Source organism: Lepidochelys kempii, chromosome 9 (assembly GCF_965140265.1).
Source record: "Lepidochelys kempii isolate rLepKem1 chromosome 9, rLepKem1.hap2, whole genome shotgun sequence".
NCBI classification, from domain to species: domain Eukaryota; kingdom Metazoa; phylum Chordata; order Testudines; family Cheloniidae; genus Lepidochelys; species Lepidochelys kempii.
In genome coordinates, this window is record NC_133264.1 from 64,766,634 (window position 1) to 64,783,690 (window position 17,057).

At 51.8% G+C, this 17,057-nt stretch overlaps 2 protein-coding genes across 4 annotated transcripts in view; one reads left to right on the forward strand and one right to left on the reverse strand.

Moving 5' to 3' along the window:
* Positions 1 to 3: 3 nt before the first annotated feature.
* Positions 4 to 6,896, forward strand: LOC140917608 (aryl-hydrocarbon-interacting protein-like 1). 2 transcript variants are annotated; one of them, XM_073360794.1, is made up of 6 exons: positions 4 to 775; positions 1,745 to 1,924; positions 2,508 to 2,696; positions 2,964 to 3,140; positions 3,832 to 3,973; positions 4,995 to 6,896. In XM_073360794.1, the coding sequence occupies exons 1-6, from the start codon at positions 680 to 682 to the stop codon at positions 6,089 to 6,091; spliced, it is 1,881 nt and encodes a 626-aa protein (XP_073216895.1). In that variant the 5' UTR covers positions 4 to 679; the 3' UTR covers positions 6,092 to 6,896. The 2 variants fall into 2 exon arrangements, with proteins under 2 accessions (XP_073216895.1, XP_073216896.1); XM_073360795.1 differs by having other exon boundaries at positions 1,745 to 1,858.
* A 2,527-nt stretch (positions 6,897 to 9,423) lies between these two features.
* The window catches only part of DRP2 (dystrophin related protein 2), a 48,008-nt gene continuing 40,374 nt past the window's right edge, over positions 9,424 to 17,057 (reverse strand). The window contains exons 21-24 of one of the 2 annotated variants that reach the window (XM_073360814.1): positions 16,092 to 16,329; positions 15,740 to 15,860; positions 15,208 to 15,294; positions 9,424 to 14,326 (exon numbers count right to left, since the gene is read on the reverse strand). In XM_073360814.1, coding sequence (XP_073216915.1) covers positions 14,307 to 14,326; positions 15,208 to 15,294; positions 15,740 to 15,860; positions 16,092 to 16,329 — 466 coding nt within the window. In that variant the 3' untranslated portion in view covers positions 9,424 to 14,306. Of the gene's footprint in view, positions 14,327 to 15,142; positions 15,295 to 15,739; positions 15,861 to 16,091; positions 16,330 to 17,057 lie in introns of those variants that run through there. The other variant, XM_073360813.1, reaches the window with a different exon arrangement.

The following is a 17,057-nucleotide window of genomic DNA, read 5'->3' on the forward strand; positions in this document are numbered from 1 at the left end:
GGAGACCGATGGCAGCAGAGCTCCCTGGAGCTTGTCAATGTAAATGTCGTGGGGTACTGCAGCAGCCTTGCCTTCTCACTCAGAGAGGGAGCTAGGTACAAGAGGGACCCTCCCAAGGGAAAAGTGGGAAGCTGCTACTGTGCTGTCAGTATGGGGGATTCCCACCCCATACTGGGTAGAGCCCTTGTGAGGTGGGAGCTTTCTCTAATCCCTGGTAGATTAGGGAGACCAATCCTAGATTAACCTGGCAGGGGATTAGAAAGGCAGTCCAGTCAGCAGTTGTCAGAATGCACCACAGAGTGTTGGGTGGGAGTGTCTTCTGTACCACAGGGGAAGACAGAGGGGTAAGGAAGTATAGCAGACAACAGGGCCACTCTGGCTCCTTAAGGTGGTTACCGTACAGCTCAGTTCTCTCTGCTCCTGAAGGGCAGAACTCCACCGAGGGGAAGTCCAGGGAGAAAAGGCTTCAGGGGACAGTGCAGTCTCCGCCTCATTCAGGGTGGGCAGCTTTAAGTCAGGATGCAGTAGCTAAAGACTGTTAGATGAGCCACAGGAGGAAGAAAACTCATCCCAACGGACAAGAAACGAAGAAACACTCAGGTCCAGGAAGAGAGAGAACAACAGTGGGTGTGACCAGCAACCGAAGAGGGGAGGAGGGAGATCTACCAACAGCTTCAGCATGGATGAAATGTACCTGCTTAACGTGGAAGGAGTCAAGAAAAAGATTTTACACGGAGGCCGTGGGGAGCTGCCGCAATTCAAAGATGGGAGCAAGGTAACTACTCTCAACAAGCATCTCAAACTGGCTGAGCAGGGATAGAGCACATCAGATGTTAGCCCATGCCCTCGAATGACAGCCAGTATTGAGTTCCCCAGCAGCTGCCTCCCAGGCTCTCCGGCTGTAGATGGTGATTCAGAGCCCTTATTACTGAAATCCTCTGTGCATGTGTGTCTCCTTTAAAAGCACCCATAGTCAGAAGTGACTCTAAAAATAAAAACAGCTGATTTCTTTTCTCATTGAGTCCAGATCAAATTAGCTGACTTTACCTGGTGGCAGGTTTTTTTAACTGCCAGAGCTGCAGGCGTTGAGATTCCAGCTGTGTTCTGTCTGCCTCCTTCATCAACAGCACTAATAGGTTCTGCCACCGGAATCCAGCCGACAGCTTTGTACGTTGTAATCCAGCTCAGGCTCCTGGAGCCACATTAGCACAGCAGACAGAAGAAACGAAGGTGCTTGCCAGTGACATCCACAGCTAAGGGATATATGTAGGGAGCAGATAATGGGAATAATGTGGTGCCATTTGTGTGTGTGTACATATAGCCAGCGTTCTAAGCCTCTAGCAGTGGGACCTAAGGGTTTCTTTGTGGTTTGCTTGCAATAACCCTGCTATGAAGTTTGCATGCTATATTTGCAGGGCACTGCTGTGAGGAAGTTCACTCTACTGGAGCCCTATCTGAGTAGGGTTAGAAAGGGGTATTGGCAGAGAGCAGCTGTATATAATATGAATAAACAGCAGATGGTGGAGTGCCTCTGAGGCCTATCCCTTCACCCCATGAGAGCAGCTGAGTGAACTAACACTAAGCTGGGGTCATGGTCACCCCTTCTCAGTGACCCAAGGGTGGGATGGAGCCAAGATCCAGGGTGGAGAGGGGAGGGAGAGAAGGCTACTTACTACTCCAGTGACCTGATCCCACACTGTCACGTTTGCAGCTGACCCACTCTGCACTTGTCTCTTTGGTGCAGCTCACGTTCCACTTTCAGACGCTAAAAGATGACTTTGAGCGCACGGTGATAGACGACAGTCGGCAGGCTGGCATCCCCATGGAGATCATCGTGGGGAAGCTGTTCAAAATTGAGGTGTGGGAGACCTTGCTAACCTCCATGAGGATCGGAGAAGTGGCAGAGTTCTGGTGTGATGCTGTTGTGAGTGACACCCCCTCTGGCTGGGAACACCTAGATTTCAGACACTGATAGATACACACACACACATTGTGCATGCTCAACGCGTTGACACCAAAACATACACAGGTACCAACACTTAGACGTGTGCACAGCCCACAGGTACATTCTGGGCAGGATCGCTCGGGCACTGGCATACACACACGTCCTGCCCCCACTGGGAGCTGGAGCACTGGGCTGCTCAGTCCAGCAGCATGTCCTCCCTCACCAAGTCCTTTTATTCCTGAGGTTTGGTGGGTGCAGGTTCTAACTCTAGGACAGACTGAAAAGCCCCAGCTCAGCCCTGTAGGGAGAGGAGCCATTTATTTCTGCTGTAGCAGGCGGCTGCTTTTACAGTATTCCTGGCCCTGCCGTCTGAATACCTAACCCAGATTCCAGGCCCCAGCCCTTAAGCAGGGGGTTTAACCCCACTTCCTCCCTGCTGAGAGCAAGTGCCTCCTATTACCATCTCACCGCATCTGCTCTCACTGGCCTCCAGGCTAGGGGGAATGTTTTGTACATATGCTTGAACCAAGGCGCTTTCCCTTCTTCCCCCCCCATATTTCAGCACACAGGTATGTATGCGCTGGTCTCCAAGGGCATGAGGAGGATTGCAGAGGGCAAGGACCCCTTGGAGGGGCAGAAGCACCGCTGTGGGATGGGGAACATGTTCGACTACCACAGCACGGGGTATGCAGACCTGGATGAGCTGCAGAGGGCCCCCCAGCCTCTCATCTTCATCATGGAGCTTTTCAAAGTAAGGCCTGGGCCGGGGGAGGAAAGGCAATTGGGGTGAACGAGAGCAGAGTCAGGACAGACCACAGCAACCTGTTCTAAGTGGCAATGCTCAGCGTGGCACAGCCTGGGCTGGTAGTCCCTCTGGGGCAGGGGGAGCCCTGGGCCCAGCTCGGGCTGGTAGTCCCTCTGGGGCAGGGGGAGCCCTGGGCCCAGCTCTCCTGGGTGTGGACTGAGGAGCGTATATGGCCAGCAGTGTGAAGGTCTGTTCCCTGCCCACACACACCAGGTGGATGATCCCTCATCCTATAAACGGGACACCTGGGCCATGAACAAAGAGGAGAAGCTGTCGGCGGTGCCCGTGTTGCACAGTGAGGGCAACCGGCTGGTCCTGCTCAAGAGGTACCAGGAAGCAGCGGTGAAGTATCAGGAAGCAGTCATCTGCCTGCGGAACCTCCAGGCCAAGGTGAGAGCCACCCCAAATGGGGTGGGGGGAGGGCTGGGTTGGGCGGCGGGTCAGCACTCAGCTGGAGCAGGGACGGCCACCTCCTGCTCTGGCTTCTTGTGCCCAACCCCACAGCACTGTTACGTCATGCCTAGCACCACTTCCCTCCTCTGCTGAGCCCGTACCGTCTGCACAGGCCCAGCATGCAGCAGTGAGCTGGCTGCAGTGCCCCCCATCAGCAGCCAATATGATTCCTAAGACAACAGTCACACCTGCCTGTCGCTGTGCTCACACCGAGGATCCCTGCGGCTGGGAGAACCTGCACTCCTAGGCCTTCGCGGTGATGTTTTCAGGGTACAAAGTCCTGCAAACTAAATGAAAGCAAGTAGCTGAGAAAGGCCACTTCTGGGCTGTGGCCTCCAGCAAGGAGGGGAGCCAGAGAGCTCCAACAGCGGCTCTTTGAACGGCATACTCAGCCAGATGGCTGAAGGTCATGCATGCACTGGGGTGCTCCCAGCAAGCACGCTCCATGCTGACTGTTTCACTTCAAGGGTAGCTACTGCCCTCCATTTACCACAGCTTGCCTGCAAAGCCCCCACAGGATGCACTCTGTCTCTTTCCTGGCTACAGGCACTCTGTCCCTTTGAGAGTTCTCTGCCCAGGCAGAGGGGTCTAGTGTTTTCACGCTGCACGTTGCTGGTTTTGTGAACAGGAGAAGCCCTGGGCTGAAGACTGGTTGAGCCTGGAGAAACTCATCACGCCCCTGGTGCTGAATTACTGCCAGTGTCAGCTGGAGCTGGGGGAGTACTATGAGGTCTTAGAGCACACCACCGACCTCCTCCAGAAGAACAATGGTAATCACTCCACTGGCCTGTCCAACCTTCCACTAGGCTCCCAGAGAGGGGCTCTTGTTCTCATGAGACTCTGCACCCAGCGCTCCTGTCACGCAGGGGCTTCCTCCCTGCTGCCAGGCCCCTAGGGGCTTCCTCCCTGCTGCCAGGCCCCTGAGAGTTTGTTTTCAGCTGCTCCCTTCGATGGCTTCTGCTCCCTTCCTCCAGCACTTACATTTACGTCCAGAAAGCGTTTCAGGGGTGGACCTGCTAACTGGAGGGGTATTGCTTTCCATGGAATTCAAACCCAGCTGGAGCACAGCTTGAACTTGGTCCATAGAAGGCAGAGTCAGTGATGCAAGCGGACATGCTAGTGCAGAGTGGCAGATTCAGGAATAGGCTGGTAGCCTTCACTCTGACTGAGAGTTTGGGTTGGTCACTGGGTGTTTTCCAATCTCTCTCATCTGCTGCTTTCCCCTTGTGAGAACTCTGTCCTGGAAAGGGAATATTGTCACACCAGGTATAACATCCTGTGCCACTCACTGCCACTAGATCCGCAGGCCCAGAGCTTAGTAAGATTACAGAAGCCAGACTTGGACGATGAGAACATCTCCAGTTAGGCTATGAAACCTTCACGCTTCAGGCCATGAGCAAACAGGCGGTTGAGAGGGGCTACTAAGAAACGCCCCCCAGTGGGCAAGCTATGCTTTACTTGTCCCCTCCGAGCTTTCTTGCACCTTCCTGGGAAGCAGCCGTACTGGCCAGACACTGACACAGGACTAAATGGGTGCTCTGGCAGTTCCTACATTGGAATCCTACTGCGTGGCAGTGAATTCAATGGGAGCCAAGCTGTAGAGCGGTGTAGTACTACAATGCCCTGCTGTGATTGCTGTAGGAGGGAGCGGGGCCTAGATCTTTGCTCTGGTACAGCACCTGCAGCAGGCGGCTCCTGTGGCCCTCTTCTGCAGGCAGGACAGTGGCACGTGATGGCCGAGTAGGGTGAGAGAGGAAAGGAAATAACCCCATGCTTCTCTGCACTTGACAGAGAACGTGAAGGCTTACTTCAAGCGCGCAAAGGCCCATGCCGCTGTCTGGAATGAGGAGGCGGCGCGAGAAGACTTCCTGAGGGTGACTCAACTGGACCCGTCACTGGCAGCAGCTGTGAAGAAAGAGCTGAGGCTGTTGGGAGAGAGGATGAGAGAAAAACGTGTGGAAGACCGGCAGAGATACCAGGGCCTCTTCCAGCAGCCTCAGCTCAAAGGGGCAACAGAAGGGAAGGGGCAGTGGGGAGGAGACGGGAATGCTGGAGTTGGCAGGCAGGAGGGAGGAGATTCTGGGGAAGGTAGAGAGGAGACAGGACTGAGAACAGAGAGCTCCACAGCCAAGGAGGAAGAACAAGACCAAGGGATTTCTGGAGCAGAGGCGGGTACCAGAGAGACAGGACTTGGAGAAGAGAACACACAGGCAAAGAGGGAACAAGGCCTGGGAGAGTCTGGGGCAGAGACAGGACTTGGGGAAGAGAGTGCCAGAGCAGAGAGGGAAGAGCCAGGGAAAGGACCAGACCAAGGGAATTCTGGGGTCGATGGCGGGATGGAGGAGACAGGATCGGGAGAAGGGAACATAGAAGCAGAGAGGGAAGAGCCAGGGGAAGGAACAGACCAAAGGAATTCTAGGGTCGATGGCGGGATGGAGGAGACAGGATCGGGAGAAGGGAACATAGAAGCAGAGAGGGAAGAGCCAGGGGAAGGAACAGACCAAGGGAATTCTGGGGTCGATGGTGGGATGGAGGAGACAGGATCGGGAGAAGGGAACATAGAAGCAGAGAGGGAAGAGCCAGGGGAAGGAACAGACCAAGGGAATTCTGGAGTTGATGGAGCAGGGAGAGGCCAAGGAAACTTGGGGACAGAGGAGACAGGCCTTGAAGAAGGATTTTCCAGAGCAGAGACGGAAAGAACAAGCCCAGGTGATTGTGTGGCAGGGTCTCATAGCATTCAAGGTCAGAAGGGACCACTAGAGAGAGGCCTTGGAGAAGAGAATGCCAGGGAGAGTCATGGGGCAGGAGCCAGAGAAAGGAGCTCAGAGGCAGATGAAGAACGGGGAGGGAGAGCAGAAGGATGCTCCAGCACGAAAGCAGCAGGGTAGAGCTCGCGGGAAGGGGTTGGGCCTGGGGCAGAGAACAGCAGGCTGCTTTGAGATGAATGTTGAGAAGTACAAGTTGCTTCCTTGCTAACACACTGGAGGGAGGTCAGCGCTGAGGGACAATGCTGCTGCTCACAAGGGCTGCCTAGGCAGGCAAAGAGAGGTGGGCAAAGGGTCCCAGCCACTATCAGTGTAGTGCAGGACCGCAGAGAGCCCAGGGAGGGAAGTGCTATACAGGGGGCCCAGGGCCAGGCTGAGATGTGGGGGACTAGCAGGTCCAGCTGGGCTGCTCTGTGAGTAGTTAGACTCTGGCCTGAACGAAGATCCCTGGCTCAGTGAAAGGTGACTGGGCGTTGGCTGGAGCTCTTTGCTATCTATACGGGGCAGGCTTCCTCCCAAACCCTGTCACTGCTGAGCCACCAATGAAACCGGGATCTGACCACGTAACCTCAATCAAAAGTGCAGGAGCCAAGGCTGCCAACTTCATCTTCGACCTGCTGCTTCATGAATCGGCCCAATGCCTCATGCACCTGCTCTCCCAGCCTGCCCTCTGCTTGGTGTTCGAGCCTGTGCTCACCCTGTGCTGAGTCAGCAGTGCTAACCCCTGTAATGCTTCCTGCTGCTGAGCTTGCTCCCTGAGAAATAAAGTGTGTTCCTGGCAAGGCTCTGGCAGGATTCTTTCCCGGCTACGATTGGTGTCTCTGAGCCAGCAGGCTCCTAGGCTGCCCCGGAGACCAAGAACACTGCTGGCCCCTGAAAAGCTTTACTTTCCCTGCATGGATCTCCCCTTTGTCCCAGCCTCCCAACCAGCCCCAGGAGGGGGTTATTTATTAAAACACAGACAGCCCTATCTGAGCTCCCAGGAGCAAGGCCATCTGCCCCCCAGAGCTCACTGTCTGAAAGGGAAAAAAGAACAGGAGGACTTGTGGCACCTTAAAGACTAACACATTTATTTGAGCATAAGCTTTTGTGGGCTAAAACCCACTTCATCAGATTCATGCAGTGGAAAATACAGTAGGAAGACATACACACACAAAAATATGGGTTGCCATACCAACTATAACAAGAGTGATCAGTTAAGGTGAGCTATTATCAGCAGGAGAAAAAAAACCTTTTGTAGTGATAATCAGGATGGCCCATTTCCAATAGTTGAGAAGAAGGTTTGAGTAACAGTGGGGGGGGGGGGGAAATAAGCATGGGGAAATAGTTTTACTTTGTGTAATGACCCATCCACTCCCAGTCTTTATTCAAGCCTAATTTAATGGTGTCCAGTTTGCAAATTAATTCCAATTCAGTAGTTTCTCACTGGAGTCTGTTTTTGAAGTTTTTTTGTTGTATTATTGTGACTTTTAGGTCTGTAACCGAGTGACCAGGGCGATTGAAGTGTTCTCCGACTGGTTTTTGAATGTTATAATTCTTGACTGATCACTCTCGTTATAGTTGGTATGGCAATACCCATTGTTTCATTTTTTGTGTGTGTGTGTCTTCCTACTGTATTTTCCACTGCATGCATCCGATGAAGTGGGTTTTAGCCCACCAAAGCTTGTGCTCAGATAAATGTGTTAGTCTCTAAGGTGCCACAAGGACTCCTCATTCTTTTTGCTGATACAGACTAACACAGCTACCACCCTGAAACCTGTCTGAAAGGGGTGGAACTCACTGTTTTCACTTTGCCTTTAGGGCAGAGTTGTGGGGGAGGGGTGTATAGGGAGCAGCAGGCAAGAAGGGGGGAAATTATCCCCATTTACTGGTGTAATCCATGGGACCAAAGGCTGGATTCAGAGTGGGAAGCAGGATGGGGAAGTTATTAGTGTCTATAGGCCTCTGATCTGCCCAGAGCTCTGTCTGCACTGGAGTTCAGCACCAGCAGGTCAGGACCCAGTTCAGCTCCCCCTTTTTCATATGGTGGGAGGGGGCTCCCAAATGCTGTGACTGAACTGACCATGGGAGGAGGCTTGGGGAAGGGAACAGGGGAGGCCCCTATAGAACTACAACCAGGCCTACTGAGAGCTCATGCTGTTCCACCATTAGTAGCAGAGACCTGGCTTCTGCCCCTTCTAAATTAAAAGGGAGGGACGGAGGGATAGGGTGGGAGTTAGCGCTAGGACTAGAATCCAGGAGTTCTGTCAGCCTCTGACCTTGGGCAAGCCCTTCAGCTCATCTATGCCTTAATTCCCTCATTTGGGGTGGTTAGGCATAATCAGGAGTGCTTGTAAAGAACGTTGAGATTCTCAGGACAATATGCCTGGACCTGTTAGGCTAAAGGCAACTGAAAAGCCACTTTCCTGGCTGAAAGAGTAGAAGGCTAGGTAAAACAAATACCATCCTGGAGTCACTAGTGCCCAAAGTGTGTTTTGGAGTGGGGAGACAGAGAGGGTTTGGCAGGAGGAGGAGAAATCTCTTTCCAGGGTTTCCTGTCTCGTGCACTTGGGATCTCCTGTTTGTAAGGTTCTTCCACACAACAGGCAAAGAAAAATCGTCTAAGCTAGGAACATGGGACTTTACAACTAGAGCCCTGGGTTTTAGCTATTTTTAAAAATTGAGCAGATTTTGTCAACAGATTTCAGAGTAGCAGCCGTGTTAGTCTGTATCCGCAAAAAGAAAAGGAGGACCTGTGGCACCTTAGAGACTAACAAATTTATTTGAGCACAAGCTTTTGTGAGCTACAGCTCACTTCAGCGGATGCATGAACAGAGTTGAGCTATAATCAGAGAAGAGCCTGGAAAAACAGGCACCTCCTTTATGTAGTGGCCCCTTTGTGTATCCAGACTCTTAACTACTTGCTGCTAATGACAAACATTCACACCTGCAGAGCCAGCAGTGCCCTGGGAGAGGGAGCTGGATTCTGGTCTGGCCTCATTTCATATACAGAATTGTTAATGAAGTTCCCATTGCTGAGCCATTAGTCCTGGCAATGATGCATGAGCCAAAGAAGCGAGCTCTGCTTCCAGATCCCAGGGTGAGTTTGTGGCACTGGCAGAGAGGAAAACCACCACTTGTAAGCTAAGCAAATTTGGTCTAGAGTAGGACCATAGCAACCCACAAGAATCTGAGTAGTGGGTCACTCATCCGAGCATCCTGTGCCAGGTTCTTGCAATAAAGGAAGCAGAGAAAAGAGGGGATGGATGATTGTGCAGTAACATACTCCAGTTCCAAGGGAAGTTGCTTTCCATACTCTGGCACTTAGTAGTGGGATGCAGACAGGGAAGCCCAGAATGGCAGCTTCCCAGGGAGAGAGGAGGGGAAAACAACAGAAATAACAAGGCCAAAGCACCAGCCAAAGTATCAATATAAATACAAATTTATTCTCTTTTTCTAAAGCAGAAATAGAGAGAAGCCAGTGAGGACAGCACCACAGCAAACAGTACCCAGAGTTAACTAGTTTGTTCCCTTCCCAGCTTTAACAGAAATCCTGAACTCACTTATGCACAATACAATCTTAGCTTATAAAGAAAATGTCCTAGAGGTTCGGCCGGTTGGCCTTGGCTGTATATTTACTTACAGTGCAGAGCTAGCTCAGGGAGAGATCTGATTCTCTACAGCTGCCCTTTCCAAAGCGAAAGAGGGCAAAGCAATCAGGTCTGAGCCTCAAAGGTATTTAGACACCTAACACATGGGAATTAGGTGCCCAAATACCTTTGAGGATCTAGGCCTCAGTGATTAAGGGAAGGAGCTCAGAGGAGGTACAAGAGAAAATGGAGACCTGTCATTTTATAGCTAAAAACCACACTAATTACATTAGTGTATCAGGTGGTTTTAATCAGGGCCTAGATTAGCACTCATAGCAAAGAAAGCTCTGGAGTGCCGCAGAGCCATCATGAGATGGGGAGCCAAGCCTGGGCAGGGGAAGAGGGAGAATGCTGTAGATAGGTCTGAGACTGGGGAATGTCCAGGAACACTTGTATTCAAGGAGGGCAGAGCACAGGGGACACCAAGGAGCACCCAGGGTTGAGGGTCTAGTAAAGCAGTGGGACCCTTCAGCTGCAGGGGGTCCCACTCTCTGGGCTTATTGCACTGTCAATAACTATCAATCGTTTTGTGTTCAGATGGAACACTAAGACACTAACCCAGGTGCTCAGATGGGCAGTGCCTTTGGGGTGTTTCCATCTTCCCCTGTAGCATGAGGGCATGGGTCACTTGCCAGGATTATCTGGGGGTCTCGTTTAATCATTTCCCTGACAGTGCAGGGGCCTCGGGCACTGGTGCACCTCAGTCCTTCTGTCCTCTGCCTGTGGCATGTCATAGTTTAGTGTCCTGTGATACTTGGCCTAATTCCAGTTGCTGGGTTTTGTATGCGGGGCCTGGGGTGTTGGTGGCTTGTGATAAACAGGAGGTAGTGGTCCCTTCTGGCCTTAAACTCTGTCACTGATCATGCCGGCCACCGCTCTAAACCAGTTGGGGAGATGAGCAGGCCCTGGCCTCTGCTCCCCAGAAGGGAGATTTCATGCAGGGAAAAGCAACAACTCCTGAACATGCTTTTAGAGGTGCCTTTGCCCGAATCTTGCCTCTCTCTCTCATTCTTAGCCACTTCCCAGTCTCACCCTTCCACAGGCAAAACGATATCCCTGCTAGCCCTTCTCCAGTTTGCTAGCAGAGGGAGCCATCTCCTGCCCCATCCCACAGCTGGTAACGGGTGGTTCCAATCATCACTGCAACAGGGCCCTCCGCCTGGGTCTCCATGTGGCAGGCAGCCTTGGAAGCCACAGGCCATGGTAGGAACAAACCTTTCCCGGCTCTCCTAGCACTAGGGCTAAGTTGTTTGTGCCTGTGAAGCATGGTGGTAAAGCAGATGAGGTGAACACCACCTGTCTGACTTGCTCCTCTCACTTAGGGCCTGACTAGGCTAGAGAGGGTGCAATTGCGGTTTCCTCTACTTTTCTCCTAGCCTCTACCTAGAAGGAGAAGTGCAACAGTTTGGTCTGGATGAATCCAAAGCCGCTCCTCCCTGATGGACTGGAGCCAGGGGGACCAGCATGGAGCCTGATGTGGGCTGGTGAGATTCCCAAGGGCAAAGCCAGCAGCAATTCCTCTGGGGAACAGCAACTACAGAGGGTGCTCTCACTTTGTCAGGGTCTGTGTCTCAGGCGGTCCCATCCGTGAGAGCTCTCCCCAGCTTCCGGCAGCATCACCCAGCCTGAGCCTTCTGCACTGGTCCCAAACGCAGAACCTGCAGAGACACATGCTCCTCCACTAGACTGGTCAATCCCCACTCATGAGTGGCTCCACTGATGACATTCCTGGCAGAGAATGGGCCACAGCAATTTCCATCGCGGCAGCACTGAGAGAACATTGTGTTGCTCCTCCCACACAATCCGCTGCCCTCACACAGGACAAGTCCCCACATTTGGCCACTCAATACACATTAACCCTACTGCCCTACCTGCTACAGTAAGCTTAATACCACAATCCACAGCGCCTCCAGTAAACAGCATGCTATAGCAATCCTAGCAATCTACAGTGCTTCCAATATACCTCACAGGACAGCAATTCACTGGGCTATGAAGAGACACCAAAATCCACAGGACCTTTTACTACACAACATCACTGATCACAGGAACTCCTATGCACAATGTACAGTGTACTACAGCAAGCCTCATAATCCACAACATGCTGCACCAAACAAGATCTACAACATTACACAATATACCACCACAAAGTCAGTATCACACAGAACCTCCAAGACACCAGAGCACTCCCTCAAACCTAACACAGCACTCTTAAGCGCCTTATACCCACCCCACTGCAGCCACCCTACCAGGCCACAATACGCTACTGCAGTCCTAACACCACAGTCTTCTCAGCACCTTCAATACACAAGAGCAAACAGCAAAGCAAACCAGAACTTTTCCAATGCACAGCTGCAGCAGTCAGATCCCCACAACACAGGTTATTTTGACTCTGGAGTTCTGTGATGAGCTCCCCATATAATATGCCTAATGTCATCAGCTTTGGAGAATGTAGCAACCCTAACACACACAGTCTGCATATGACATTCCACGCTGTTCTTCATAAAACTTCCTATTATGCCTCTACTACACTGCAACCTTATTGCCTTGCACCTCACAGCCCCTCCCCGCCAAGATAGAACATTCCACCCCATTCCCAGGGTACCTTTCCCCACTGGAGAACATGTTGCAGCCCCCCAGCTCTGCAGTCTTCTCAACCATAACACTTTGTCCCAGACAGACAACTTTCTGGAGCCTTCCAGATCCAAGTGTTCCAGAGAACACGTTGCTGTGCTACAAGACACAACACAATCCTGCATGCTTGCAACACAAGTTTTGTACACACACACACACACACCCCGTGCCAAACAGTTCCCTCATTTAAGGAGAGACCCCAGTTGTACCCTCTGGGCTCCCAAACCAAACAGCTTCCTGGGATGCAGCAAATGGTCTAGGGGCCCTAGCTCCAGATGAAGAGGGAGAGATTTTTAGAAGCATGATGGAGCTCACCAGAGCACAGCTCCATCTCCTTCCTGATATGGCTCTGGCCAGTGCCACTGCCTCACAACATCATGTCCTGATACATCACAATGGCTAAGTGTCACCAAGAGATGTGAGCCTGCCCATTTCTCTTGCAACACCCTAGAAGAAAAGGAGCACATTTACCTACCAGATGTAGAAATGGTAAAACACTGGAATGCGTTACCTAGGGAGGTGGTGGAATCTCCTTCCTTAGAAGTTTTTAAGGTCAGGCTTGACAAAGCCCTGGCTGAGATGATTTAATTGGGGATCGGTCCTACTTTGAGCAGGGGGTTGGACTAGATGACCTCCTGAGATCCCTTCCAACCCTGATATTCTATGATTCTATGAAATGGAGGAGAGCCTGCCGCATGGGATGGAATTGCCAAATGGGCATAACAAAGTCGGTGAGCAGCCAGGGGACCAGAGCTAAAGTCTCTAACGGTTTCAGGAGAGATGAATACGAAGAACCCACTAGACACACGTCTTTGTTGCTGGGATAACCCCCATTGCCAATGTGTCGGGATTCAGCTGATAGATCGGGGCCACCTGTTTTATTTAGTTTAATTTTCCATCCTGGGAGGAGCTGGGGCCCCTTATTATAACTATGGGAGGGGAGGTTGTTCCAGCCCTGACTCCGGTGTTATAGTGACAGACAGCTCGGAAGGGAAATGAACCCTGGATTCGCATCCTAGTGCCACTAGTCAATCCCACTGCACTGAGATCACCTAGGGGGAGTTTCTAGGCCAGGGGCAGCACAAACCATGCCTCTGATGGGGAGTTGTAAGAGTAAATGATAGCACAGAAGGTACTGTCCTCTCAAAAGCAGATGCTCGAATAGACCCAATGAGTGAGGCGGAAATTATCACTGAACAAGGTATTAGAATTTAATGCGTGAGTGAGTCCACGATAGTATTTAAGTACATTTTTATATATATATATTTATATATATATATATGGTAAATTAAATGCTAAGGCTCTCTGTTATAAAGCTCCTCTCCAGATAAGGCTACTAGCTGGGCTGAAGCTGTTTTATTAACTCCTCCCTTCCCCCTTTCGCCCTCCCTGCACTGTTCCCACTAGGCAAGCACCCCCAGCCTGGACCTGGAGATCCCGGGGTACCAGGCAATTGACAGAGTTCAGTTAGTCAGATTCACAGCCTTTGGCAGTTAACAAAAAAGGTATTAAAATAGATACTCGGAGGCTGTTTACTGTCCAGTTGCTGCGGGAGCATTAGGCTGCCTGGTGTCCAGCAGGAGACTGTCTGGGAGCAGAAGCAGCCCACACAGCTGAAGTGAGTCAAGGCTGGGCAGGGCTCTGCCATCCCCTGTAGGCGATTTCCTTACCTTACCTTTCCTTATAAGGAGGGCGACAGTTTGTGACCAGCGAGGGAGGGGGAAGTCTCTGCCTGTGTTTCATGTTCAGTACCATCTCAGGGTTTCAGTTCCTGGGTTTCTTTTGAATGCTTTATAGAGTTCCTTAAAACCAGACCCCAGAACACTTGGTCAGAACTGGCTGGTCATTCAGGATGGCTCCAGCCAGCACTCCACAGATCCTGCAGTCACATTCCCATGTGGCCAGTAGCCGTTCCCCTGAGATCTTCTGACGTTGGTGGACTTCATGGAGGCCATTCACTGGAGTGCCCCCAAGAGGGTCTGAGGGAAGCCCATCCCAGGAAGAGTAAGAGGGTGAGAGGTGGGGGAGGAAAGCAACCAAGAAGCTGGTTAGACAAAGCCTCTTACCCGCAGGAGGTGTTAGATACGGGAGGTCACACCTGAAAGAAAAGTCAAGAGGTCACATGAGATGGAATTTGGAAGCCACCTTGGTTAGAACCATCACATCAATAAACTGAGTGGACGGAGATTCGCCAGAAAGTTCTCCCCAGCACACACACAGGAACCCCTGGTCTGTTGTACTGGAGCAGGAAAGGAGGTTCACATGAAGGATTATGGAGCTATAACACAAGATTAAAAGAGCAGCCATGTCCAGTAGCTATTAAAGAGGCATTGCTCAAGCAATAGCCCAGTGTTAGAGGTGCTAAATCCCAAGCCCTATCCAAAGACCATGCCGGTGTTGTGAGAAGAGAGTGGGCCATTCAGAGTAACACCAGCTACTAAACATTCCCCGCTGAGAATCGGCTTTTTCTGAGTATCTAGGAGGACATGAGTGATTTCTTCAGATATGTGAAGGGGTCTGGTCTTTGCCGCCTCATTAGGGTGATGGGTAGTGGCTCCAGGCTGGGATGGAGAGAGGGGAGTTGGTTCAAGGTGATCAGATTTAGCGATACCAGGAACCTGATGGAGTCAGGTATGTTCCTTTTCAGCAGCAGTGGAAACCATCTGGAGCACAGGGCTCCCGTGACTGATGTCTCTCTCCAGGGCAGAAGGCTGCCCCTATGTCTAGTTGCACTCTCCTGAGCCAAAGGCTACAGTTCTTAGCAGTTGCAGAGCTTTTCCACAGTTAGGGGGAATTCCTTCTCCTCCTCCCTGAAATCTATGCCACCACAAGTCCAAGCAGCTCTTTGGCAGTGCGTGACTGCTGGGAGCCAATTGTTGCAGGATTGGCTGAACGAGGGCTAGGGCTTCATTTGAGCCAAGTAAGACACTCATTTTAGAGAGCAGTAAGAAACCAGTGAAGGGGATTTCACTCCAGTACCTTGGGAGTTGGGGAAGGCACTCCTCAGTTTCTCCATGATGTCCTCCAAACACAGACTGACATCCCGTGCCCTCGTCTCCACCTCATCTGGGGAGGGGTAGAGAAAAAGCAAAGCTGCGATTATAGGCATTTTTCAGAGATTTAACTCCTTACGGATACCAGGTAGGCTAGATCCACAAGGCAGGACAGTGTGATCAGGAGACAGGTTAGGGACTGGCAGCACTGCAGACAGATGCCCTGTTCATGGGGCTAGGCAGTGCACGGCTGCTCATAAAGCAGAGGGCTGGAGAACCTAGAAAGTGAAGATCTGTGTTTCATAGCAGGGCAGACCAGAAAGGTGACGGGCTGGTGACAGCAGAGCGACTGGACACTCCAGCTCTCCACTCTGATCAGCAGATGAATGGGCCTTTCTTGTAGCACAATGGCCCACCCATATCTTGGCATGTCACAGGGAATGGGGATGAGGCCCCAGGCAGGTGACCGGGGCTGACAAGGGGCACAAGAGATCTAACATCCAACTCCAGAGCCTCACCTGCAGCTTCAGTTTCAGGGGTGTTGTGCTCCTTCTCCCTGGGCTGACTTCCCTCCGACGGATGGGGCGAGGAAGCCAAGGAAGAGGCCGCAGAGCCATTGACGTCCAAATCAGTCGGTGGCTGGAAAGAGAAAGGAGACATCATAAAAAAGTTTTCTGATGCTCCCTGGTTCCACGTTCCTCCTTCCTTGTTGTTGGCCTGCAACCTTCTGCACATCCATTACCAGAACCTGCCGCCCACATCAGCCTCCCTGCCCGCAGTATTGCAGCTCCTCTCCCAACCCCATCATACCAAAGCCCTCTCAGATACTGGACTCTGCACCATGCTCTCCATCTGATCCCTGTGAGGTACCTGCAGTAGCAACTCTCTGAGGCGATGCAGCTGGGATTCCAGCTGCTTGTTATGGTCCTCCAGGATCTGCATTCGGGTCTCCAGGCGGCTCTTGTGTTGCCGAAGGATCCTTGCTTCAGCCAGGAGCTCATCATTGTGTGGCTCTTGGGCTGATTCCGGAGACCCTTCTGCCACAGTGGGGGACTCCACTGCCTCATCGTGCTGCCATTTCAGACGTCTCAGCTCTCTTTGGAGGATCCTGCAGAAGGGACAGTCAGGATCCAAGCAGTGACTCCACCAGCTCTGGGGAGAAGACTGGAATCCCTGAACTGGCCCCCAGCAGCAACTGTGGGCACAGGATGGACAACCCGCCACCGAGAAAGCCCCACTGGGCTGATTCCTTACCACCACGTTTGTCTGAGAGCTCAGGATTCAGCATCCCCTGAATTCTCTGCCTGGCACCAAGTTGATACCTGCCCCTCGTTCTGTACCAGTTCCCAACAGTTTCCTAAACACGTCAGCAATGAACTAAACTTGCAGGAAACAAACAGCTCAGCTCTGGGAAATAAGCCTCCCTCTGAACGTAGCTCTGTGCCTGGCAGATGGCTCCTCAGTGCTTGGGCCATAACTGCCCAGCAATGGTGATAAATCAAAGAAATGGGAGACAGAAGAGACCTACAATGGCTTGTTCAGCTAGTACCTAGGTCAGAACAAAGCTGCTCCCTGCAGAATATTTTCCAGTCTTGCTTTAGATGTCTCAGATAACAGGGCTCCTGCCACTTCCCACGGGAGACTGTGCCACTTTAATACCACTTGCTCTCCAGAAGTTTGATTACTAGTGAGCCTACATGTCCCCTTCCTCCACTTCACCCCATTACTCCAAGTTATACTTACTGGAGCTAAACAATGCAGCTCTGTGATGTGTCCCGTCCCCTCCCAACACCTGCAGACAGTTCTCACATCTCAGTCAAGCTAGACATATTGTGC

What these genes read in the sequence shown, in the direction of transcription:
- LOC140917608 (XM_073360794.1), top strand. Translation starts at nt 680, where the DNA reads ATGGATGAAATGTACCTGCTTAACGTGGAAGGAGTCAAGAAAAAGATT. An exon ending in AGTTCTGGTGTGATGCTGTT is followed by an intron (nt 1,925 to 2,507) that starts GTGAGTGACACC and finishes CCCATATTTCAG; the next exon opens with CACACAGGTATGTATGCGCT. An exon ending in TCATCATGGAGCTTTTCAAA is followed by an intron (nt 2,697 to 2,963) that starts GTAAGGCCTGGG and finishes CACACACACCAG; the next exon opens with GTGGATGATCCCTCATCCTA.